General features: G+C 48.2%; 1 protein-coding gene across 1 annotated transcript in view; it reads right to left on the bottom strand.

Annotated features, from left to right (window-relative positions):
• Positions 1–555: 555 nt before the first annotated feature.
• Positions 556–21,225, bottom strand: part of LOC143816869 (uncharacterized) — a 32,795-nt gene continuing 12,125 nt past the window's right edge. Inside the window, exons 3-4 of the mRNA XM_077297801.1 lie at positions 7,770–8,012; positions 556–683 (exon numbers count right to left, since the gene is read on the bottom strand). Coding sequence (XP_077153916.1) covers positions 556–683; positions 7,770–8,012 — 371 coding nt within the window. The remainder of the gene's footprint in view (positions 684–7,769; positions 8,013–21,225) is intronic.

Here is a 21,225-nt window from a genome sequence, read left to right as displayed (position 1 = left end):
CTGTGTATTATAGGGGCACTACCACTATTATGGGGGCACTATGGCTGTGTATTATAGAGCACTACCACTATTATGGGGGCACTATGGCTGTGTATTATAGGGGCTCTACCACCATTATGGGGGCACTATGGCTGTGTATTATAGGGGCACTACCACCATTATCGGGGCACTATGGCTGTGTATTATAGGGGCACAGGCACTACCACTGTTATGGGGGCACTATGGCTGTGTATTCTAGGGGCTCTACCACCATTATGGGGACACTATGGCTGTGCATTATAGGGGCACTACCACTGTTATGGGGGCATTATGGCTGTGTATTATAGGGGCACTACCACCATTATAGGGGCACTATGGCTGTGTATTCTAGGGGCTCTACCACCATTATGGGGGCACTATGGCTGTGCATTATAGGGGCACTACCACTGTTATGGGGGCATTATGGCTGTGTATTATAGGGGCACTACCACCATTATAGGGGCACTATGGCTGTGTATTATAGGGGCTCTACCACCATTATCGGGGCACTATGGCTCTGGTATACGGGTATATACATTACAGGGCAGATATGGGCGCTGTATACTCACACTTATATTTCAGCACTAGCCCGATGATGATGACGAGGACGATCAGTGGCACCAGGATGGCAGGGATGATGTAGTTGTGTGATCTCTGGACAAGGTCTGTGGGATAGATCAAATTAGTGATTAGTCCCCCTTTTTGGGGTCATTACCTTTATTCGGGGGTGCAATGATAACCCGTGGGTCACGCTGCTCCTTCGTCCTGGGATTTCACGCTCACATATAACAGTGATACCGGCGATGGGTGCGGAGAGCTTTTTAAGCATCACAGTAAAATCTCTCTTGTAGCCGACATTAAGGGGTGTAAGAACCACGGGTCATATGCTGCCACCTGGAGGCCGACACTGAGAATACACCTTAGAGAGCCGACTTCCCCAGCAACCCCGACACACAGCTATTCAGTCAGTACAAGAGCAGCAAGAGGAGCAAAACCAAGACCCCCAAACAAGGCGGTGCAGTGCCCCTCTAAAAAGGCGATGTGACAAAGATTTTACACTAAATGTCAAAAACATTTCTTTCTTGGTCGCTTCTTTGGGGGAACACAGGAAGCATGGCACGTCTTAAGCTGTCCGTACCATCCTGCAGGTTACTGCCCGAGCAGCTGTCACTTGTAGTCCTCTTCTGCTAAGACTTGCATCCCTAGACGTAAAGGAAAGAGCGCCACAAAAAAAAAATGGACAGAAGACTAAGTAGTGGCCCTCTGGATGAGAAGAACAGAAACCTGAAGGCCCAAGACCCAGGAGGCTTCTACCCTGCAGGGAGAGAGCAGTGTCCTGGCAGGGGCGACCCAACGCAGCCAGAAAGCAGAGAACAATGGTAGCCCAAGAAGAGGTGTGACCTCTGCCAGAACTTAACAAGATGATCCTCAATGCAACCGAACGTCCAAATGGGGCTGTGAGAGACCAGCAGAGCTGCACCACCCCGACTATGTCACGTTGTGTAAGAACCTCTCTGAGAGAGGACACCAAGCACCTGAAGGAAGAAGCACAATCTCCTCATTATGGTGGAAAGCAGAGGACCACGCTAAGGACGGAGATCGACACAAGGCCACTGAGTGCTGGAGAAGGAGACAGACAGGAGACGGCCCCTTCAGAGACTCGCCCGATAGAAGAGATCACTAGAGCGGTAAGAATCACCCGGCCAGAAAATCGGGAAGGAGAGATCTCTCTGATCAGGACCAATGGAGAACTCCAGAAGGATGACCAAGACCAGAAGGCGATTCTTGTTCCTTAATCTTAGTCAGACAATCCAAATCCATTAGACCCAGAACCTTCCGAACTGCGGACTCAGCAGTGCTGCCAGTAACTAAAACGACCAAGAAATTGGGCAGAAGAGGAAACCAGTGGGAAAGGTCTATCTGGATCAGGGTGGATAAAAATCAATGTTTTTTAAAAAAAATCAAAAAAATCGGATTTTTTTGATTTAAATCGGATTTTTTTGATTTAAATCGGATTTTTTTCAATAAACTGCTTTTTGAGGAAAATATTTTACCATCCAAAGGTTCTTCCATCATGAGATAAAGCTGAGTTGTTTAACTCAGTAGAATAAAGGCTGTATATGTGTAACATTCACAATGCCATGCTCTTCCAGAGGTTTCTGTAGGATGCTGACTATCCAACAAGTTTGGGCATGTCAACTGAATGGAAAAAGAAACTAAACCAAAAGTGAAACCAAGCTAGAAGTGTGGAATTAAAGGGGCAGTATGAACAAAATGTGGAGGCTATTAATAGTTTATACAATTAAGACATGCTGCTTTTAAACACCTACCTATTGCCATATAGTAAAACAAAAAAGATTTTTACTTACTTTGGGGTCCCCCCCTCACCCTGGCGTTAGATCGTTGCCCCTAGTTTCGTCCGTGTAACTATGGGCGCACATGCGCACTGCTCTCACTTCTCATTTTAATCGTGATTTATATTAAAAAAAACCTTTTGATTTAAATCATTGATTTAAATCATGATTAAAATCATGATTTAAATCGATCCGATTTAAATAGAAAAAAATCTTTTGATTTAAATCGTGATTTAAATCATGATTTAAATCGGCGTGATTTAAATCAATCCACCCTGATCTGGATGCTACGAATGGTGACCTGGACATGTGCGACGAACAACGGGAGATCAGGACTCAATCTGAAGAATGCTTAGCTCAGAAGGCACCAACATCTTCAGTCTAAGCTGGAGGAGACTTATGACTGATATGCCAAGACCAACAATCCCCTGGAATCAAGTAGAGTCCTGACCTGTCACCAATCAAGGAAAGTGTAATGGAGGAGACCATCAGACACGTAAAAACCCCACAACAGAAGTGTGAACAACCTGCCGTCACACTCGAATGGGACAGACCGGGCCAGCGCTTCTCTAGGGGAACAGATAGAAACACTGCCAGCATTCTCTTACCCAGCCAGGCATCAAGGACGGTAGGCCAAAAAGAGCAGGACAAGGAAGACACCACCGTGAGGACCGAGATAACATAAGGGATGACACAGAGTACACAAAGAGAAAAGGGCAAGCTCCTAACCTGTCTAATCAAGGATAAGACAAGTCTGCCCCTCCCAGGCCAGAGTCTGCCCCTCCCAGGCCAGAGTCTGCCCCTCCCAGGCCAGAGTCTGCCCCTCCCAGGCCAGAGTCTGCCCCTCCCAGGCCAGAGTCTGCCCCTCCCAGGCCAGAGTCTGACTCCCCCCAGCTGGCTTTTCTTTCTAAGATGTATTCCCAGTGTCAGCCTCCAGGTGGGAGCATTTAACCCATGGTTCCTACGTCCACCAATGAAACGACAGAGAATTCTTCATCTTTTTCAAACCTTTCGATTTCAACCTTAATATTTAATTGTGGGTGGAGCTTAACAGGAGGGTGTGGCAATCAACAGCCCAACAGATTAACTATGATCCACCCCAGAAAGTGGCGGCAATTATAATCTGGTGCACGGGAGCGAGCTGATGAAGTGCTCTCCTCCTGGTTACATAGTTACATAGTTATTAAGGTTGAAGGAAGACTGTAAGTCCATCTAGTTCAACCCATAGCCTAACCTAACATGCCCTAACATGTTGATCCAGGGGAAGGCAAAAAAACCCCATGTGGCAAAGAGTAACTCCACCATGGGGAAAAAAATTCCTTCCCGACTCCACATACGGCAATCAGACTAGTTCCCTGGATCAACGCCTTATCAAGGAATCTAGTGTATATACCCTGTAACATTATACTTTTCCAGAAAGGTATCCAGTCCCCTCTTAAATTTAATTAATGAATCACTCATTACAACATCATACGGCAGAGAGTTCCATAGTCTCACTGCTCTTACAGTAAAGAATCCGCGTCTGTTATTATGCTTAAACCTTCTTTCCTCCAGACGTAGAGGATGCCCCCTTGTCCCTGTCTCAAGTCTATGATTAAAAAGATCACCAGAAAGGTCTTTGTACTGTCCCCTCATATATTTATACATTAACATAAGATCACCCCTTATTCTTCGTTTTTCCAAACTAAATAGCCCCAAGTGTAATAACCTATCTTGGTATTGCAGACCCCCCAGTCCTCTAATAACCTTGGTCGCTCTTCTCTGCACCCGCTCCAGTTCAGCTATGTCTTTCTTATACACCGGAGACCAGAACTGTGCACAGTATTCTAAGTGTGGTCGAACTAGTGACTTGTATAGAGGTAAAATTATGTTCTCCTCATGAGCATCTATGCCTCTTTTACTGCATCCCATTATTTTATTTGCCTTTGTAGCAGCTGCCTGACACTGGCCACTGAATGGTAAATGGGGTCTTAGGTTTTAAGACTCTTCTTCAAGACCAGCACAAAAACACCTACCATAATTTCCAGCTAGTCGGCATGTTTTAGAGCCTCGCAGTGCTGGGATCAGTAGTGCTTACAGCTCTATTGCAAAGGGTTGAAGAGCTCTCTGTGTTGCCCCGTAGGGCCGGGTTATATCAAAAGATCATCGTCCCGTTCTCAGAAGCACATCCTCCAGTGGGAACACTTGCTGCCGAGAACGGCCGTCTACCTGGTAATCGTGCTGTGCGCCTGCTAAGGGCAGCCTGTCATTCTGAGCCCCCACTGTCACCCCCTCACCTAGCTGTGATCCTGAGCCCCCCGCAGTCACCTCCGCACCCTGTTGTGATCCTGAGCCCCCCGCAGTCACCTCCGCACCTTGCTGTGATCCTGAGCCCCATCAGTCACCTCCGCACCCTGTTGTGATCCTGAGCCCCCCGCAGTCACCTCCGCACCCTGCTGTGATCCTGAGCCCCCCAGTCACCTCCGCACCCTGCTGTGATCCTGAGCCCCCCGCATTCACCTCCGCACCTTGCTGTGATCCTGAGCCCCACAGTCACCTCCACACCCTGCTGTGATCCTGAGCCCCCCGCAGTCACCTCCACACCCTGCTGTGATCCTGAGCCCCCCGCAGTCACCTCCGCACCCTGCTGTGATCCTGAGCTCCCCGCAGTCACCTCCGCACCCTGCTGTGATCCTGAGCCCCCCGCAGTCACCTCCGCACCCTGCTGTGATCCTGAGCCCCCTGCAGTCACCTCCGCACCTTGCTGTGATCCTGAGCCCCTCAGTCACCTCCGCACCTTGCTGTGATCCTGAGCCCCCTCAGTCACCTCCGCACCTTGCTGTGATCCTGAGCCCCCCGCAGTCACCTCCGCACCTTGCTGTGATCCTGAGCCCCCCGCAGTCACCTCCGCACCTTGCTGTGATCCTGAGCCCCCCGCAGTCACCTCCGCACCTTGCTGTGATCCTGAGCCCCCCGCAGTCACCTCCGCACCTTGCTGTGATCCTGAGCCCCCTCAGTCACCTCCGCACCTTGCTGTGATCCTGAGCCCCCCGCAGTCACCTCCGCACCTTGCTGTGATCCTGAGCCCCCCGCAGTCACCTCCGCACCTTGCTGTGATCCTGAGCCCCCCGCAGTCACCTCCGCACCTTGCTGTGATCCTGAGCCTCCCGCAGTCACCTCCGCATCTTGCTGTGATCCTGAGCCCCCCGCAGTCACCTCCGCACCTTGCTGTGATCCTGAGCCCCCTCAGTCACCTCTGCACCTTGCTGTGATCCTGAGCCCCCCGCAGTCACCTCCGCACCTTGCTGTGATCCTGAGCCTCCCGCAGTCACCTCCGCATCTTGCTGTGATCCTGAGCCCCCCGCAGTCACCTCCGCACCTTGCTGTGATCCTGAGCCCCCCGCAGTCACCTCCGCACCTTGCACCTGCATTGCTGACGTCTGCCCTATGCCTGGATACTAGCTCTGTCCCTGAGGGGTGAATGGAGCTAAAATCCACGATTCTGATAAGAGACACAGCAGTGTGCTATTGTCGTGGCACATTCGTTTGGTAAATGGCCGCTCCCTAATCAGAGTGCAGATGTTACACAAATCTGGTATATACCGTGTATACACCATTCACTGCGGCTACGTCTAGATCACAGACGACTGTCTGGACCGGATAACACTGCAGCAAACCCTCAGCTGTGAGAAGTGATCATCATTCTTCCCATCGTGTAACAATGGAGGAGGAGGCAGTGGCCGAGTACTCCTTGTTAGGAGGCCTCTCGCCACCTTTCTAGAACATTCTCAGATATTCAGACGATGTTTGGATCTTATAGGAGAAGCCTCATTTTTCATTCTTATTCTCTCTTCTCTTACAATATCAGATGAGATCAGTGCAAGAATCCGAAATAATTGAGCGTTTTTCATATTATCTTTCTTCTGAGGACAAATAAGCACTAGAATACATTGTATAATGTTCCCTTTTCTGTAAAATTATTTACTGTATATACTCGAGTATAAGCTGAGATTTTCAGCCCATTTTTTGGGGCTGAAAGTCCCCCTCTCAGCTTATACTTGAGTCATACACTGGGGTCAGCAGGGGAGGGGGAGCGGGGGCTGTCTAATTATACTCACCTGCTCCTGGTGCGGTCCCTGCAGGTCCCTGGTTCCCCGGCGCCCCAGCTTCTTCCTGCACTGAGCGGTCACATGGTACCGCTCATTACAGTAATGAATATGCTGCTCCACCTCCCATAGGGGTGGAGCCGCATATTCATTATGGTAATGAGCGGTAACGGTGACCGCTCAGTACAGATAGAAGCTGGGGCGTCGGGGAAGCGGGGACAGCACCGCGCCAGGAGCAGGTGAGTATAACGGGGAGGGGAGCGCTGCGCGATATTCACCTGCTCCTCGTTCCGGCGCCGCTCCGTCTTCAGCGTCCTCTGCAGTGACGCTCAGATCAGAGGGCGCGGTGACGTGGTTAGTGCGCACCCTCTGCCTGAACGTCAGCAGTGCAGAAGACGCTGAAGATGGAGCGCGCTGGAACGAGGATAGGTGAATATAGCAAGTCCCGGGGGCCTGAGCGACGGAGAGGTGAGTATGTGATTTTTTTTTTCTGTTGCAGCAAATAGGGCAAGTGTCTGTATGGAGCATCTTATGGGGCCATTATTAACCTTTATGCAGCATTATATGGGGCACATTTTCTATGGAGCATCTTATGGGGCCCATCATGAACTGTATGGAGCATTATATGGGGCTCCTGATTCAATATGGATATTCAAAAACATTTAACCTACAGATGTCTCAATTCATTTTACTTTTATTGGTATCTATTTTTATTTTTGACATTTACCGGTAGCTGCTGCATTTTCCACCCTAGGTTTATACTCGAGTCATTAAGTCTTCCCAGTTGTTTGTGGAAAAATTAAGGGGGGTCGGCTTATACTCGAGTATATACGGTATATACATTTTCCCCAAATGTGTATAATATATATGTGTGATTTCCCCTGTAACTGGGGATCTAGCAGCTCCATCCCTACACCCAACAATCACATGTCCACGGGGTCCATGGAAAAGGCGCTGCCACGACTTATGTCAGAGCAGTGATAGGGAAGGCAGCGGTGGTAATAAACCCTGCCTGCCTTCTCTCTGGAGAGTATGGCTGTGTGATAGTTGGCTCCTCGCTCTGTAGATCATGATTTCGTGCATCTGCTATACAGCAGTCACCACAGAAAGCGGACCACCTGGACCTTTATAGTCTATGTCCAGTGTAGAATAGTTAAATATTGGAGTACCCGGCACAGGCCATTGCTCTACGTTCCTTTAGTGTCAGCGACCCATATGTGCGTATCCAGCTGGTTCCTTTAGTTGACAGGTACCTGTGCAGCACTGGCTTACTATATGTACAGGCCGCCTGTAGACCGCCGTACACACTCACCTGGTTCTCGGGGGGGCACAGTGACGGTGGCATTACTACTGGAGACCTTATTACTGGCGTTACATAGCAAAGTCTGCGGCTCTTTCCCCATGGATATGGTGAGGTCCTGCTGGTCGGACACATGGTGAGTGACGTTTCGCCATTTATACTGCGAGGGTTGAGCGCCATCCGAGGAGCAGGAGCAGCTCAGCGTGACGTTGTGCCCCACAGTCGTGTTCTGTACAGATACTTTACACACTGGATCTGTAGAAGACAAGAAAGAAATGGATCAGCTCCTGCTAACCCCATGTACCGCGGCCGACGGATGTGCCGCAATAATGTCCACACCACAGCGGCAGACCGAACGAGGACGTCTATGGGAATAGCGGCATTACTGCCGTATGGTCAGGGGTGTGTCAGACAACAGACAGTAACTGCATCTAGTTGCAGAAGGTCTATTCGCCTGCCCTTGCAGACACCTTCTTAACCCTTCTGACTCTTCAACCCAGTGGCAATTTTTCTCCTGCTCTAATTGACACACCTGGACCTGGGTGCTTATAGAATCCCAGTCTGCTGCTGGGAGTTGCCGGTGAAATTTCCATTACCCCTGTTGAGTCTTGAAGTTATAGCAGTTGGCTACCTTCTCTTTGGTGTTGCTGGTGGACGTCTGTGTTACATCTCTTAGTCTACTCAAATTAAGTGTTCCCCTTGTTCGTTTACGTCAGGGTTCACGGGGAATATACCCTTATCTTCCCCACCACTCACACCAATTTGTCATAAACCGGGGTTGTTTGGTTGCCCAGTTCTTTTTGAAGGGGATTTATCCATATCCCACTTCCGGTTTGGAACTTGCAGCTCTCTGGCGCCCCCCTTACCCTCAGGTCAGACAGGGTACTGCACCTAGGGTAATTAGTCGCCAGAAATGCTGCCTTACTTTGTACTGGCTAATGGGCACACTGCAGCGAAGGCGATATAACTACTCCCAATCAGACGGGAACAATAATTATCAACGCCGTCCATCACTACAAAGCCTCCCAAATGCACAGGACAAATCCGCTGCCACCAGCTCCGATTTCTTAATTAATAACGTGTCTGGATCCAACCCAGATTAGTAGCGTAATTCACTTCAGAGGACGTGACACTTTGTTATAGAGCAAGGAGAAACAAAATTAGTAATTTTATATATTTTACTCCAAAAAAGTAGGCAGTGTTTACAGAACTATAAAAAGGCATTATAATAGTAGACAAGTATCGTATGTACAGTACAACTACAAATAAAATGGGATTAAAGTTGAAAAACACTTACAGTTCATTCATATCATTTCATCTCATGGCCGACCATGTGCTGTGGGGGATGGGCACACATCTAGATGCATCACACATCTGTCTCACAGCTAGACCCGAGACAAAAGATTCAGGAAGACTGATGTCTCACTCAGTTATCTCCGTGCCCAAAACCAAGGCACTCACCCTGTGGTGACCTCACTCAGAGGCTGAATACTCCTTTCTTAGAGTTATGACAAGCCGTTTCTATACATAACCCGCTGTATGAACCTCATAGAAGAACGGCACAAGGATCATGGTGCTCACTATGTCAGGGGGGGGGGTTCGATTAAGTATAAACATGGTGTAGGTATATGACCCACTTACGGAGAAACCCGTTCTTTGCTTTTCGTTTGGTTTAGCTCCAAGCGATTTCAGTGAGTTATAAATCTCTCGGTGGACATCCGGAACATGTAACTTTTATCTCGCTATCCCTGATCGGTGCCCGTATACATAACTTTTCAAGAACAAAAGAGTCCCATGCAGTTTGGAAGTTGCTTTACCAGTTTTATCTGGTATCTGGAGATGAATGACCTCCAATATGAGGTTCAGCAGCAGCAACAGTGGCTCCAGGTCACTGCTGTTGGGGTCTCTGCAGGTAGGCCGGTCCAACCCGAACCCAAGGTTGCTCTGCCGGACAGGTTTTCCAGAGATAGAGACAAGTTTTTGGTTTTCAAGGAAGCTTGCAAACTATTTTAAGCTTCGTCCCTACTCCTCCAAGAATGAGAGCAGCGAGTTGGTATTGTGATCTCTCTGCTACAGGAAGATCCGCAGTCCTGGACTCTCTCTTTGCCGCAGGATTCGGTTTGTCTCCAGTCCGTGGAGGGATTTTGGGGCTCTAGCCCTTATCTATGATGACCCTAACCGAGTCGCCTTGGCCAAGTCCAGGTTGTGTCGCCTTCAGCAGGGGAAACAGTCAGTGGAGATGTACAGCTCCGAATTCCGCAGATGGGCAACTGATACAAAATGGAATGACCCGGCTCTCAGCTGCCAATTTCTTCAGGGTCTCACTGAAAGGTTGATAGATGTCTTAGCGGTATATGAAACCCCTGAGTCCTTGGAGGCCGCTATGTCGTTGGCTATACATGTTGACAGATGCCTTCGAGATGGGTGGGCAAGACCACCTTCTCCGGAGCCTCTTTTTCAGGTTATTGCCCCTTTGCCAGGGGAGCGGTCTAGCTGCCTGATCTGATGCTGTGAGACTTGGTGAAAAATGCTCACTAATGGCTTACAGGTTGCGCCATATTAATCCTCGCCTGGGATGTGCCCATCATGGCGAACGTAGACCCAACACTGCTCTTATGCAAGCTGTTTCCAACCCAAAACAGAAGATAGCCCTGCACCCCTTAACTCCTTCCCCATTCTCTCCAGTTCATATGGGCAACCTAAGGCAACAAATGGAAATTGATGTGTGGACTCCCAGTCTGAAACGAGGACTGAAGAAAAGATATTTCTCCTGTCCCACCAGATGTCTATTGCTTGCTCGGCCCTTGTCCCGTCTGTACAATCTCGATAATCATCTTGTTTGGTGCCGCAACGCAGGACTGGGGACAATGCTTCACATATGATTGTACTATTCCTCCCTCAAATCCTTCTGACGGTCATTTCTGCCTTTATATACTCTGGACAGAAAAGAAGCCAAAATAAGGAATTTCAGGACGAGGAGGAAAAAGACAAGGTGGTGCCGAGAGAAGCCCTTGTGCCAGACGAAGGCTGTAGCTCACAGTCGAAACGCGGGGCACTGTCAATGAAGGACAGTTTGCTTTTAACCAAAAACATTATATATGGGGAGGTCCGGTCCACAGGGTGACATCCGGTTGGAATGAAGGTTCTCTTACCGACCATACAAACAATAGGGAAAGGTCATACCTCCGCCTTACTGTCCGGTATACCAGGCTTGCCACACAAACAAAATACCTTCTCACATGGCCGGGCTCGGAAGGGAATGAACGCCATTTGACTTTTGAAGCACAATTTTTGCTAAAACAAATTGTAGACCCCATGTCAAACTGGCAGAGCCCATGAGGTGGCAGGTCACATTGGCAGAGCCCCTGAGGTGACAGGTCACATTGGCAGAGCCCCTGAGGTGGCAGGTCTCATTGGCAGAGCCCCTGAGGTGACAGGTCACATTGGCAGAGCCCCTGAGGTGACAGGTCACATTGGCAGAGCCCCTGAGGTGACAGGTCACATTGGCAGAGCCCCTGAGGTGGCAGGTCTCATTGGCAGAGCCCCTGAGGAGGAAGGTCACACTGGCAGAGCCCCTGAGGAGGAAGGTCACACTGGCAGAGCCCCTGAGGTGGCAGGTCACACTGGCAGAGCCCCTGAGGTACCAAAACAGCAGAAACCCCCATAAATGATTAACCCCTTCATGACCCAGCCTATTTTGGCCTTAATGACCTTGCCATTTTTTGCAATTCTGACCAGTGTCCCTTTATGAGGTAATAACTCAGGAACGCTTCAACGGATCCTTGCGGTTCTGAGATTGTTTTTTCGTGACATATTGGGCTTCATGTTAGTGGTAAATTTAGGTTGATAATTTCTGAGTTTATTTGTGAAAAAAACGGAAATTTGGCGAAAAATGTGAAAATTTTGCAATTTTCACATTTTGAATTTTTATTCTGTTAAACCAGAGAGTTATGTGACACAAAATAGTTAATAAATAACATTTCCCACATGTCTACTTTACATCAGCACAATTTTGGAAACAAATTTTTATTTTGCTAGGAAGTTATAAGGGTTAAAATTTGACCAGTGATTTCTCATTTTTACAACAAAATTTACAAAACCATTTTTTTTAGGGACCACCTCACATTTGAAGTCAGTTTGAGGGTTCTATATGGCTGAAAATACCCAAAAGTGACACCATTCTAAAAACTGCACCCCTCAAGGTGCTCAAAACCACATTCAAGAAGTTTATTAACCCTTCAGGTGTTTCACAGCAGCAGAAGCAACATGGAGGGGAAAAATAAACATTTAACTTGTTAGTCACAAAAATGATCTTTTCGCAACAATTTTTTTATTTTCCCAAGGGTAAAAGGAGAAACTGGACCACGAATGTTGTTGTCCAATTTGTCCTGAGTACGCTGATACCTCATATGTGGGGGTAAACCACTGTTTGGGCGCACGGCAGGGCTCGGAAGGGAAGGAGCGCCATTTGACTTTTTGAATGAAAAATTGGCTCCAATCTTTAGCGGACACCATGTCGCGTTTGGAGAGCCCCCGTGTGCCTAAACATTGGAGCTCCCCCACAAGTGACCCCATTTTGGAAACTAGACCCCCCAAGAAACTAATCTAGATGCATAGTGAGCACTTAAAACCCCCAGGTGCTTCACAGAAGTTTATAACGCAGAGCCATGAAAATAAAAAAATTATTTTTCTTTCCTCAAAAATGATTTTTAGCCCGGAGTTTTTTATTTTCCCAAGGATAATAGGAGAAATTGGACCCCAAATGTTGTTGTCCAGTTTGTCCTGAGTACAATGATACCCCATATGTGGGGGTAAACCACTGTTTGGGCGCACGGCAGGGCTCGGAAGGGAAGGCACGCCATTTGGCTTTTTGAATGGAAAATTAGCTTCAATCATTAGCGGACACCATGTCGCGTTTGGAGAGCCCCTGTGTGCCTAAACATTGGAGCTCCTGCACAAGTGACCCCATTTTGGAAACTAGACCTCCCAAGGAACTAATCTAGATGTGTGGTGAGCACTTTGAACCCCCAAGTGCTTCACAGAAGTTTATAACGCAGAGCCATGAAAATAAAAAATTATTTTTCTTTGCTCAAAAATGATTTTTTAACCCACAATTTTTTATTTTCCCAAGGGTAACAGGAGAAATTGGACCCCAAAAGTTGTTGTCCAGTTTCTCCTGAGTACGCTGATACCCCATATGTGGGGGTAAACCACTGTTTGGGCACATGCCGGGGCTCGGAAGGGAAGTAGTGACGATTTGGAATGCAGACTTTGATGGAATGGTCTGCGGGAATCATGTTACGTTTGCAGAGCCCCTGATGTGCCTAAACAGTAGAAACCCCCCCTAAGTGACGCCATTTTGGAAACTAGACCCCCCAAAGAACTTATCTAGGTGTGTGGTGAGCACGTTCAACCCCCAAGTGCTTCACAGAAGTTTACAACGCAGAGCCGTGAAAATAAAAAATCATTTTTCTGTCCTCAAAAAAGATGTTTTAGCAAGCAATTTTTTTTTCACAAGGGTAGCAGGAGAAATTGGACCCCAATATTTGTTGCCCAGTTTGTTGTAAGTATGCTGGTACCCCATATGTGGGGGTAAACCACTGTTTGGGCGCACGTCAGGGCTTGGAAGGGAAGTAGTGACATTTGAAATGCAGACTTTGATGGAATGGTCTGCGGGCGTCACGTTGCATTTGCAGAGCCCCTGATGTGCCTAAACAGTAGAAACACCCCACAAGTGACCCCATTTTGGAAACTAGACCCCAAAAGGATCTTATCTAGATGTGTGGTGAGCACTTTCAACCCCCAAGTGCTTCACATAAGTTTATAACGTAGAGCCATGAAAATAAAAAATAATTGTTCTTTCCTCACAAATTATGTTTTAGCAAGTAATTTTTTATTTTTACAAGGGTAACAGGAGAAATTGGACCCCAATAGTTGTTGCCCAGTTTGTTCTGAGTACGCTGGTATCCCATATGTGGGGGTAAACCACTGTTTGGGCGCACGTCGGGGCTTGGAAGGGAGGGCGCACCATTTGACTTTTTGAACGCAAGATTGGCTGGAATCAATGGTGGCGCCATGTTGCGTTTGGAGACCCCTGATGTGCCTAAACAGTGGAAACCCCTCAATTCTAACTTCAACACTAACCCCAACACACCCCTAATCCTAATCCCAACTGTAGCCATAACCCTAATCACAACCCTAACCCCAACACACCCCTAACCACAACCCTAACCCCAACACACCCGTAACCCTAAATCCAACCCTAACCCTAATCCTAACCCTAATCCCAACCCTACCCACAACTGTAACCCCAACACAACCCTAACCCTATCCTTAACCCTAACCACAAGCCTAATCTTAACCCTATTTCCAACCCTAGCCCTAATTCCAACCCTAAGGGTACCGTCTCACATAACGATTTACCAACGTTCACGACCAGCGATACGACCTGGCCGTGATCGTTGGAAAGTCGTTGTGTGGTCGCTGGGGAGCTGTCACACAGACCGCTCTCCAGCGACCAACGATGCCAAGGTCCCGGGTAACCAGGGTAAACATCAGGTTACTAAGCGCAGGGCCGCGCTTAGTAACCCCATGTTTACCGTGGTTACCAGCGTAAAAGTAAAAAAAAAAAAAAACGTACATACTCACATTTCGGTGTCCTTCAGGTCCCTTGCCGTCTGCTTCCCGCTCTGACTGAGTGCCGCCGTACAGTGAGAGCAGAGCGCAGCGGTGACGTCACTGCTGTGCTGTGCTCTCACTTTCTGGCCGGCAGTCAGAGCGGGAAGCAGACGGCAAGGGACCTGAAGGACACCGAAATGTGAGTATGTACGGTTTTATTTTTTTTACTTTTACGCTGGTAACCACGGTAAACATCGGGGTACTAAGCGCGGCCCTGCGCTTAGTAACCCGATGTTTACCCTGGTTACAAGCGAACGCATCGCTGGATCGCTGTCACACACACCGATCCAGCGATGACAGCGGGAGATACAGCGACGAAAGAAAGTTCCAAACGATCTGCTACGACGTATGATTCTCAGCAGGGTCCCTGATCGCTGCTGCGTGTCAGACACAGCGATATCGTATGGATATCGCTGGAACGTCACGGATCGTACCGTCGTAGCGATCAAAGTGCCACTGTGAGACGGTACCCTAACTCTAATTCCAACCCTAACCCTAAGGCTATGTGCCCACGTTGCGGATTCGTGTGAGATTTTTCCGCACGATTTTTGAAAAATCCGCAGGTAAAAGGCACTGCGTTTTACCTGCAGATTTACAGCAGATTTCCAGTGTTTTTTTGTGCGGATTTCACCTGCGGATTCCTATTGAGGAACAGGTGTAAAACGCTGCGGAATCCGCACAAAGAATTGACATGCTGCAGAAAATACAACGCAGCGTTTCTGCACGGAATTTTCCGCACCATGGGCACAGCGGATTTGGTTTTCCATAGGTGTACATGGTACTGTAAACCTGACGGAAAACTGCAACGAATTCGCAGCGGCCAATCCGCTGCGGATCCGCAGCCAAATCCGCTGCGGATCCGCGGCCAAATCCGCTGCGGATCCGCGGCCAATCCGCTGCGGATCCGCAGCCAAATCCGCACATGCCATAACCCTAACCCTACCCCTAACCCTACCCGTAACCCTAACCCTACCCTAACCCTAGTTCTAACCCTAACCCTAGTGGAAAACGAAAAAAAAATATATATATATATTTTCTTTATTTTATTATTCTCCCTACCTATGGGGGTGATAAAGGGGGGGGGGTATTTATTATTTTTTTTATTTTGATCGCTGTGATAGAACCTACCACAGCGATCAAAATGTACTTGTAAGGAATCTGCCGGCTGGCAGATTCGGCGGGCGCACTGAGCATGCGCCCGCCATATTGGAAGATGGCGGCGCCCAGCGAGGAGACGTACGGACACCGGGAGGATCGGTAAGTATGAAGGGGTGGTGGGGGGGTGGATTGGAGCACAGGGGGGGTGAATTCAAACAAGGAGGGAGCGGACAGGAGGACGGGGGAGCCGGCAGGCAGACGGAGGGGACCGGACCCCATAACGGAGGACTGGGGGGGCGATCGGTGGGTGTGGGGGTCACTTAAGTATTTCCAGCCATGGCCGATGATATTGCAGCATCGGCCATGGCTGGATTGTAATATTTCACCATTTTTTTAGGTGAAATATTACAAATCGCTCTGGTTGGCAGTTTCACTTTCAACAGCCAATCAGAGCGATCGTAGCCACGGGGGGGTGAAGCCACCCCCCCTGGGCTGAAGCACCACTCCCCCTGTCTCTGCAGATCGTGTAAAATGGGAGTTAACCCCTTCACCCTATCTGCAGGGACGCGATCATTCTATGACGCATACGCTGCGTCATAGGTCGGATTGGCACAGACTTTCATGACGCAGCGTATGCGTCAAAGGTCGGGAAGGGGTTAAATTACAGAAACTGCACATCTGAAGGAATTCATCTAAGACTGTAGAGAGCATATTGAATTCTAAAGCAATTCATGGAATAGTACAACAATCTGACGAGAAAAAGATTACACAAAAATATTCCTTAAGCCCCAAGAGATTAATTTTCAAAAAGGACAATAGCAGAAAATTGACCCCAAAATTTATTACACAATTTCCGCAAGTGAATCAATACCCCACATGTGGTCAGAAACTACTTCACCACCACAGTGCAAAGGGAAGGAGACCCGAATTGTAGTGCAGACTTTGCTTTTATGATTTGCGGGTGCCAGGTCCCACTGGCAGAGCTCCTGGGGTGGCAGGTCAGACTAGCAGAGCCCCTGAGGAGCCAGGTTACACTGGCAGAGCCCCTGAGGAGCCAGGTTACACTGGCAGAGCCCCCGAGGAGCCAGATTACACTGGCAGAGCCCCCGAGGAGCCAGATTACACTGGAAGAGCCCCTGAGGAGCCAGGTTACACTGCCAGAGCCCCCGAGGAGCCAGATTACACTGGCAGAGCCCCCGAGGAGCCAGATTACACTGGAAGAGCCCCTGAGGAGCCAGATTACACTGGCAGAGCCCCCGAGGAGCCAGATTACACTGGAAGAGCCCCTGAGGAGCCAGGTTACACTGCCAGAGCCCCCGAGGAGCCAGATTACACTGGCAGAGCCCCCGAGGAGCCAGATTACACTGGAAGAGCCCCTGAGGTGGCAGGTCTCATTGGCAGAGCCCCTGAGGTGACAGGTCACATTGGCAGAGCCCCTGAGGTGACAGGTCACATTGGCAGAGCCCCTGAGGTGACAGGTCACATTGGCAGAGCCCCTGAGGTGGCAGGTCTCATTGGCAGAGCCCCTGAGGAGGAAGGTCACACTGGCAGAGCCCCTGAGGTGGCAGGTCACACTGGCAGAGCCCCTGAGGTACCAAAACAGCAGAAACCCCCATAAATGATTAACCCCTTCATGACCCAGCCTATTTTGGCCTTAATGACCTTGCCATTTTTTGCAATTCTGACCAGTGTCCCTTTATGAGGTAATAACTCAGGAATGCTTCAACGGATCCTTGCGGTTCTGAGATTGTTTTTTCGTGACATATTGGGCTTCATGTTAGTGGTAAATTTAGGTTGATAATTTCTGAGTTTATTTGTGAAAAAAACGGAAATTTGGCGAAAAATGTGAAAATTTTGCAATTTTCACATTTTGAATTTTTATTCTGTTAAACCAGAGAGTTATGTGACACAAAATAGTTAATAAATAACATTTCCCACATGTCTACTTTACATCAGCACAATTTTGGAAACAAATTTTTATTTTGCTAGGAAGTTATAAGGGTTAAAATTTGACCAGTGATTTCTCATTTTTACAACAAAATTTACAAAACCATTTTTTTTAGGGACCACCTCACATTTGAAGTCAGTTTGAGGGTTCTATATGGCTGAAAATACCCAAAAGTGACACCATTCTAAAAACTGCACCCCTCAAGGTGCTCAAAACCACATTCAAGAAGTTTATTAACCCTTCAGGTGTTTCACAGCAGCAGAAGCAACATGGAGGGGAAAAATAAACATTTAACTTGTTAGTCACAAAAATGATCTTTTCGCAACAATTTTTTTATTTTCCCAAGGGTAAAAGGAGAAACTGGACCACGAATGTTGTTGTCCAATTTGTCCTGAGTACGCTGATACCTCATATGTGGGGGTAAACCACTGTTTGGGCGCACGGCAGGGCTCGGAAGGGAAGGAGCGCCATTTGACTTTTTGAATGAAAAATTGGCTCCAATCTTTAGCGGACACCATGTCGCGTTTGGAGAGCCCCCGTGTGCCTAAACATTGGAGCTCCCCCACAAGTGACCCCATTTTGGAAACTAGACCCCCCAAGAAACTAATCTAGATGCATAGTGAGCACTTAAAACCCCCAGGTGCTTCACAGAAGTTTATAACGCAGAGCCATGAAAATAAAAAAATTATTTTTCTTTCCTCAAAAATGATTTTTAGCCCGGACTTTTTTATTTTCCCAAGGATAATAGGAGAAATTGGACCCCAAATGTTGTTGTCCAGTTTGTCCTGAGTACAATGATACCCCATATGTGGGGGTAAACCACTGTTTGGGCGCACGGCAGGGCTCGGAAGGGAAGGCACGCCATTTGGCTTTTTGAATGGAAAATTAGCTTCAATCATTAGCGGACACCATGTCGCGTTTGGAGAGCCCCTGTGTGCCTAAACATTGGAGCTCCTGCACAAGTGACCCCATTTTGGAAACTAGACCTCCCAAGGAACTAATCTAGATGTGTGGTGAGCACTTTGAACCCCCAAGTGCTTCACAGAAGTTTATAACGCAGAGCCATGAAAATAAAAAATTATTTTTCTTTGCTCAAAAATGATTTTTTAACCCACAATTTTTTATTTTCCCAAGGGTAACAGGAGAAATTGGACCCCAAAAGTTGTTGTCCAGTTTCTCCTGAGTACGCTGATACCCCATATGTGGGGGTAAACCACTGTTTGGGCACATGCCGGGGCTCGGAAGGGAAGTAGTGACGATTTGGAATGCAGACTTTGATGGAATGGTCTGCGGGAATCATGTTACGTTTGCAGAGCCCCTGATGTGCCTAAACAGTAGAAACCCCCCCTAAGTGACGCCATTTTGGAAACTAGACCCCCCAAAGAACTTATCTAGGTGTGTGGTGAGCACGTTCAACCCCCAAGTGCTTCACAGAAGTTTACAACGCAGAGCCGTGAAAATAAAAAATCATTTTTCTGTCCTCAAAAAAGATGTTTTAGCAAGCAATTTTTTTTTCACAAGGGTAGCAGGAGAAATTGGACCCCAATATTTGTTGCCCAGTTTGTTGTAAGTATGCTGGTACCCCATATGTGGGGGTAAACCACTGTTTGGGCGCACGTCAGGGCTTGGAAGGGAAGTAGTGACATTTGAAATGCAGACTTTGATGGAATGGTCTGCGGGCGTCACGTTGCATTTGCAGAGCCCCTGATGTGCCTAAACAGTAGAAACACCCCACAAGTGACCCCATTTTGGAAACTAGACCCCAAAAGGATCTTATCTAGATGTGTGGTGAGCACTTTCAACCCCCAAGTGCTTCACATAAGTTTATAACGTAGAGCCATGAAAATAAAAAATAATTGTTCTTTCCTCACAAATTATGTTTTAGCAAGTAATTTTTTATTTTTACAAGGGTAACAGGAGAAATTGGACCCCAATAGTTGTTGCCCAGTTTGTTCTGAGTACGCTGGTATCCCATATGTGGGGGTAAACCACTCTTTGGGCGCACGTCGGGGCTTGGAAGGGAGGGCGCACCATTTGACTTTTTGAACGCAAGATTGGCTGGAATCAATGGTGGCGCCATGTTGCGTTTGGAGACCCCTGATGTGCCTAAACAGTGGAAACCCCTCAATTCTAACTTCAACACTAACCCCAACACACCCCTAATCCTAATCCCAACTGTAGCCATAACCCTAATCACAACCCTAACCCCAACACACCCCTAACCACAACCCTAACCCCAACACACCCGTAACCCTAAATCCAACCCTAACCCTAATCCTAACCCTAATCCCAACCCTACCCACAACTGTAACCCCAACACAACCCTAACCCTATCCTTAACCCTAACCACAAGCCTAATCTTAACCCTATTTCCAACCCTAGCCCTAATTCCAACCCTAAGGGTACCGTCTCACATAACGATTTACCAACGTTCACGACCAGCGATACGACCTGGCCGTGATCGTTGGAAAGTCGTTGTGTGGTCGCTGGGGAGCTGTCACACAGACCGCTCTCCAGCGACCAACGATGCCAAGGTCCCGGGTAACCAGGGTAAACATCGGGTTACTAAGCGCAGGGCCGCGCTTAGTAACCCCATGTTTACCGTGGTTACCAGCGTAAAAGTAAAAAAAAAAAAAAAACGTACATACTCACATTTCGGTGTCCTTCAGGTCCCTTGCCGTCTGCTTCCCGCTCTGACTGAGTGCCGCCGTACAGTGAGAGCAGAGCGCAGCGGTGACGTCACTGCTGTGCTGTGCTCTCACTTTCTGGCCGGCAGTCAGAGCGGGAAGCAGACGGCAAGGGACCTGAAGGACACCGAAATGTGAGTATGTACGGTTTTATTTTTTTTACTTTTACGCTGGTAACCACGGTAAACATCGGGGTACTAAGCGCGGCCCTGCGCTTAGTAACCCGATGTTTACCCTGGTTACAAGCGAATGCATCGCTGGATCGCTGTCACACACACCGATCCAGCGATGACAGCGGGAGATACAGCGACGAAAGAAAGTTCCAAACGATCTGCTACGACGTATGATTCTCAGCAGGGTCCCTGATCGCTGCTGCGTGTCAGACACAGCGATATCGTATGGATATCGCTGGAACGTCACGGATCGTACCGTCGTAGCGATCAAAGTGCCACTGTGAGACGGTACCCTAACTCTAATTCCAACCCTAACCCTAAGGCTATGTGCCCACGTTGCGGATTCGTGTGAGATTTTTCCGCACGATTTTTGAAAAATCCGCAGGTAAAAGGCACTGCGTTTTACCTGCAGATTTACAGCAGATTTCCAGTGTTTTTTTGTGCGGATTTCACCTGCGGATTCCTATTGAGGAACAGGTGTAAAACGCTGCGGAATCCGCACAAAGAATTGACATGCTGCAGAAAATACAACGCAGCGTTTCTGCACGGAATTTTCCGCACCATGGGCACAGCGGATTTGGTTTTCCATAGGTGTACATGGTACTGTAAACCTGACGGAAAACTGCAACGAATTCGCAGCGGCCAATCCGCTGCGGATCCGCAGCCAAATCCGCTGCGGATCCGCAGCCAAATCCGCTGCGGATCCGCGGCCAATCCGCTGCGGATCCGCAGCCAAATCCGCACATGCCATAACCCTAACCCTACCCCTAACCCTACCCGTAACCCTAACCCTACCCTAACCCTAGTTCTAACCCTAACCCTAGTGGAAAACGAAAAAAAATATATATATATATTTTCTTTATTTTATTATTCTCCCTACCTAT

Source organism: Ranitomeya variabilis, chromosome 3, assembly GCF_051348905.1.
Source record: "Ranitomeya variabilis isolate aRanVar5 chromosome 3, aRanVar5.hap1, whole genome shotgun sequence".
Classification (NCBI taxonomy): Eukaryota; Metazoa; Chordata; class Amphibia; order Anura; family Dendrobatidae; genus Ranitomeya; species Ranitomeya variabilis.
This window is presented reverse-complemented; position numbering and strand designations above follow the sequence as displayed.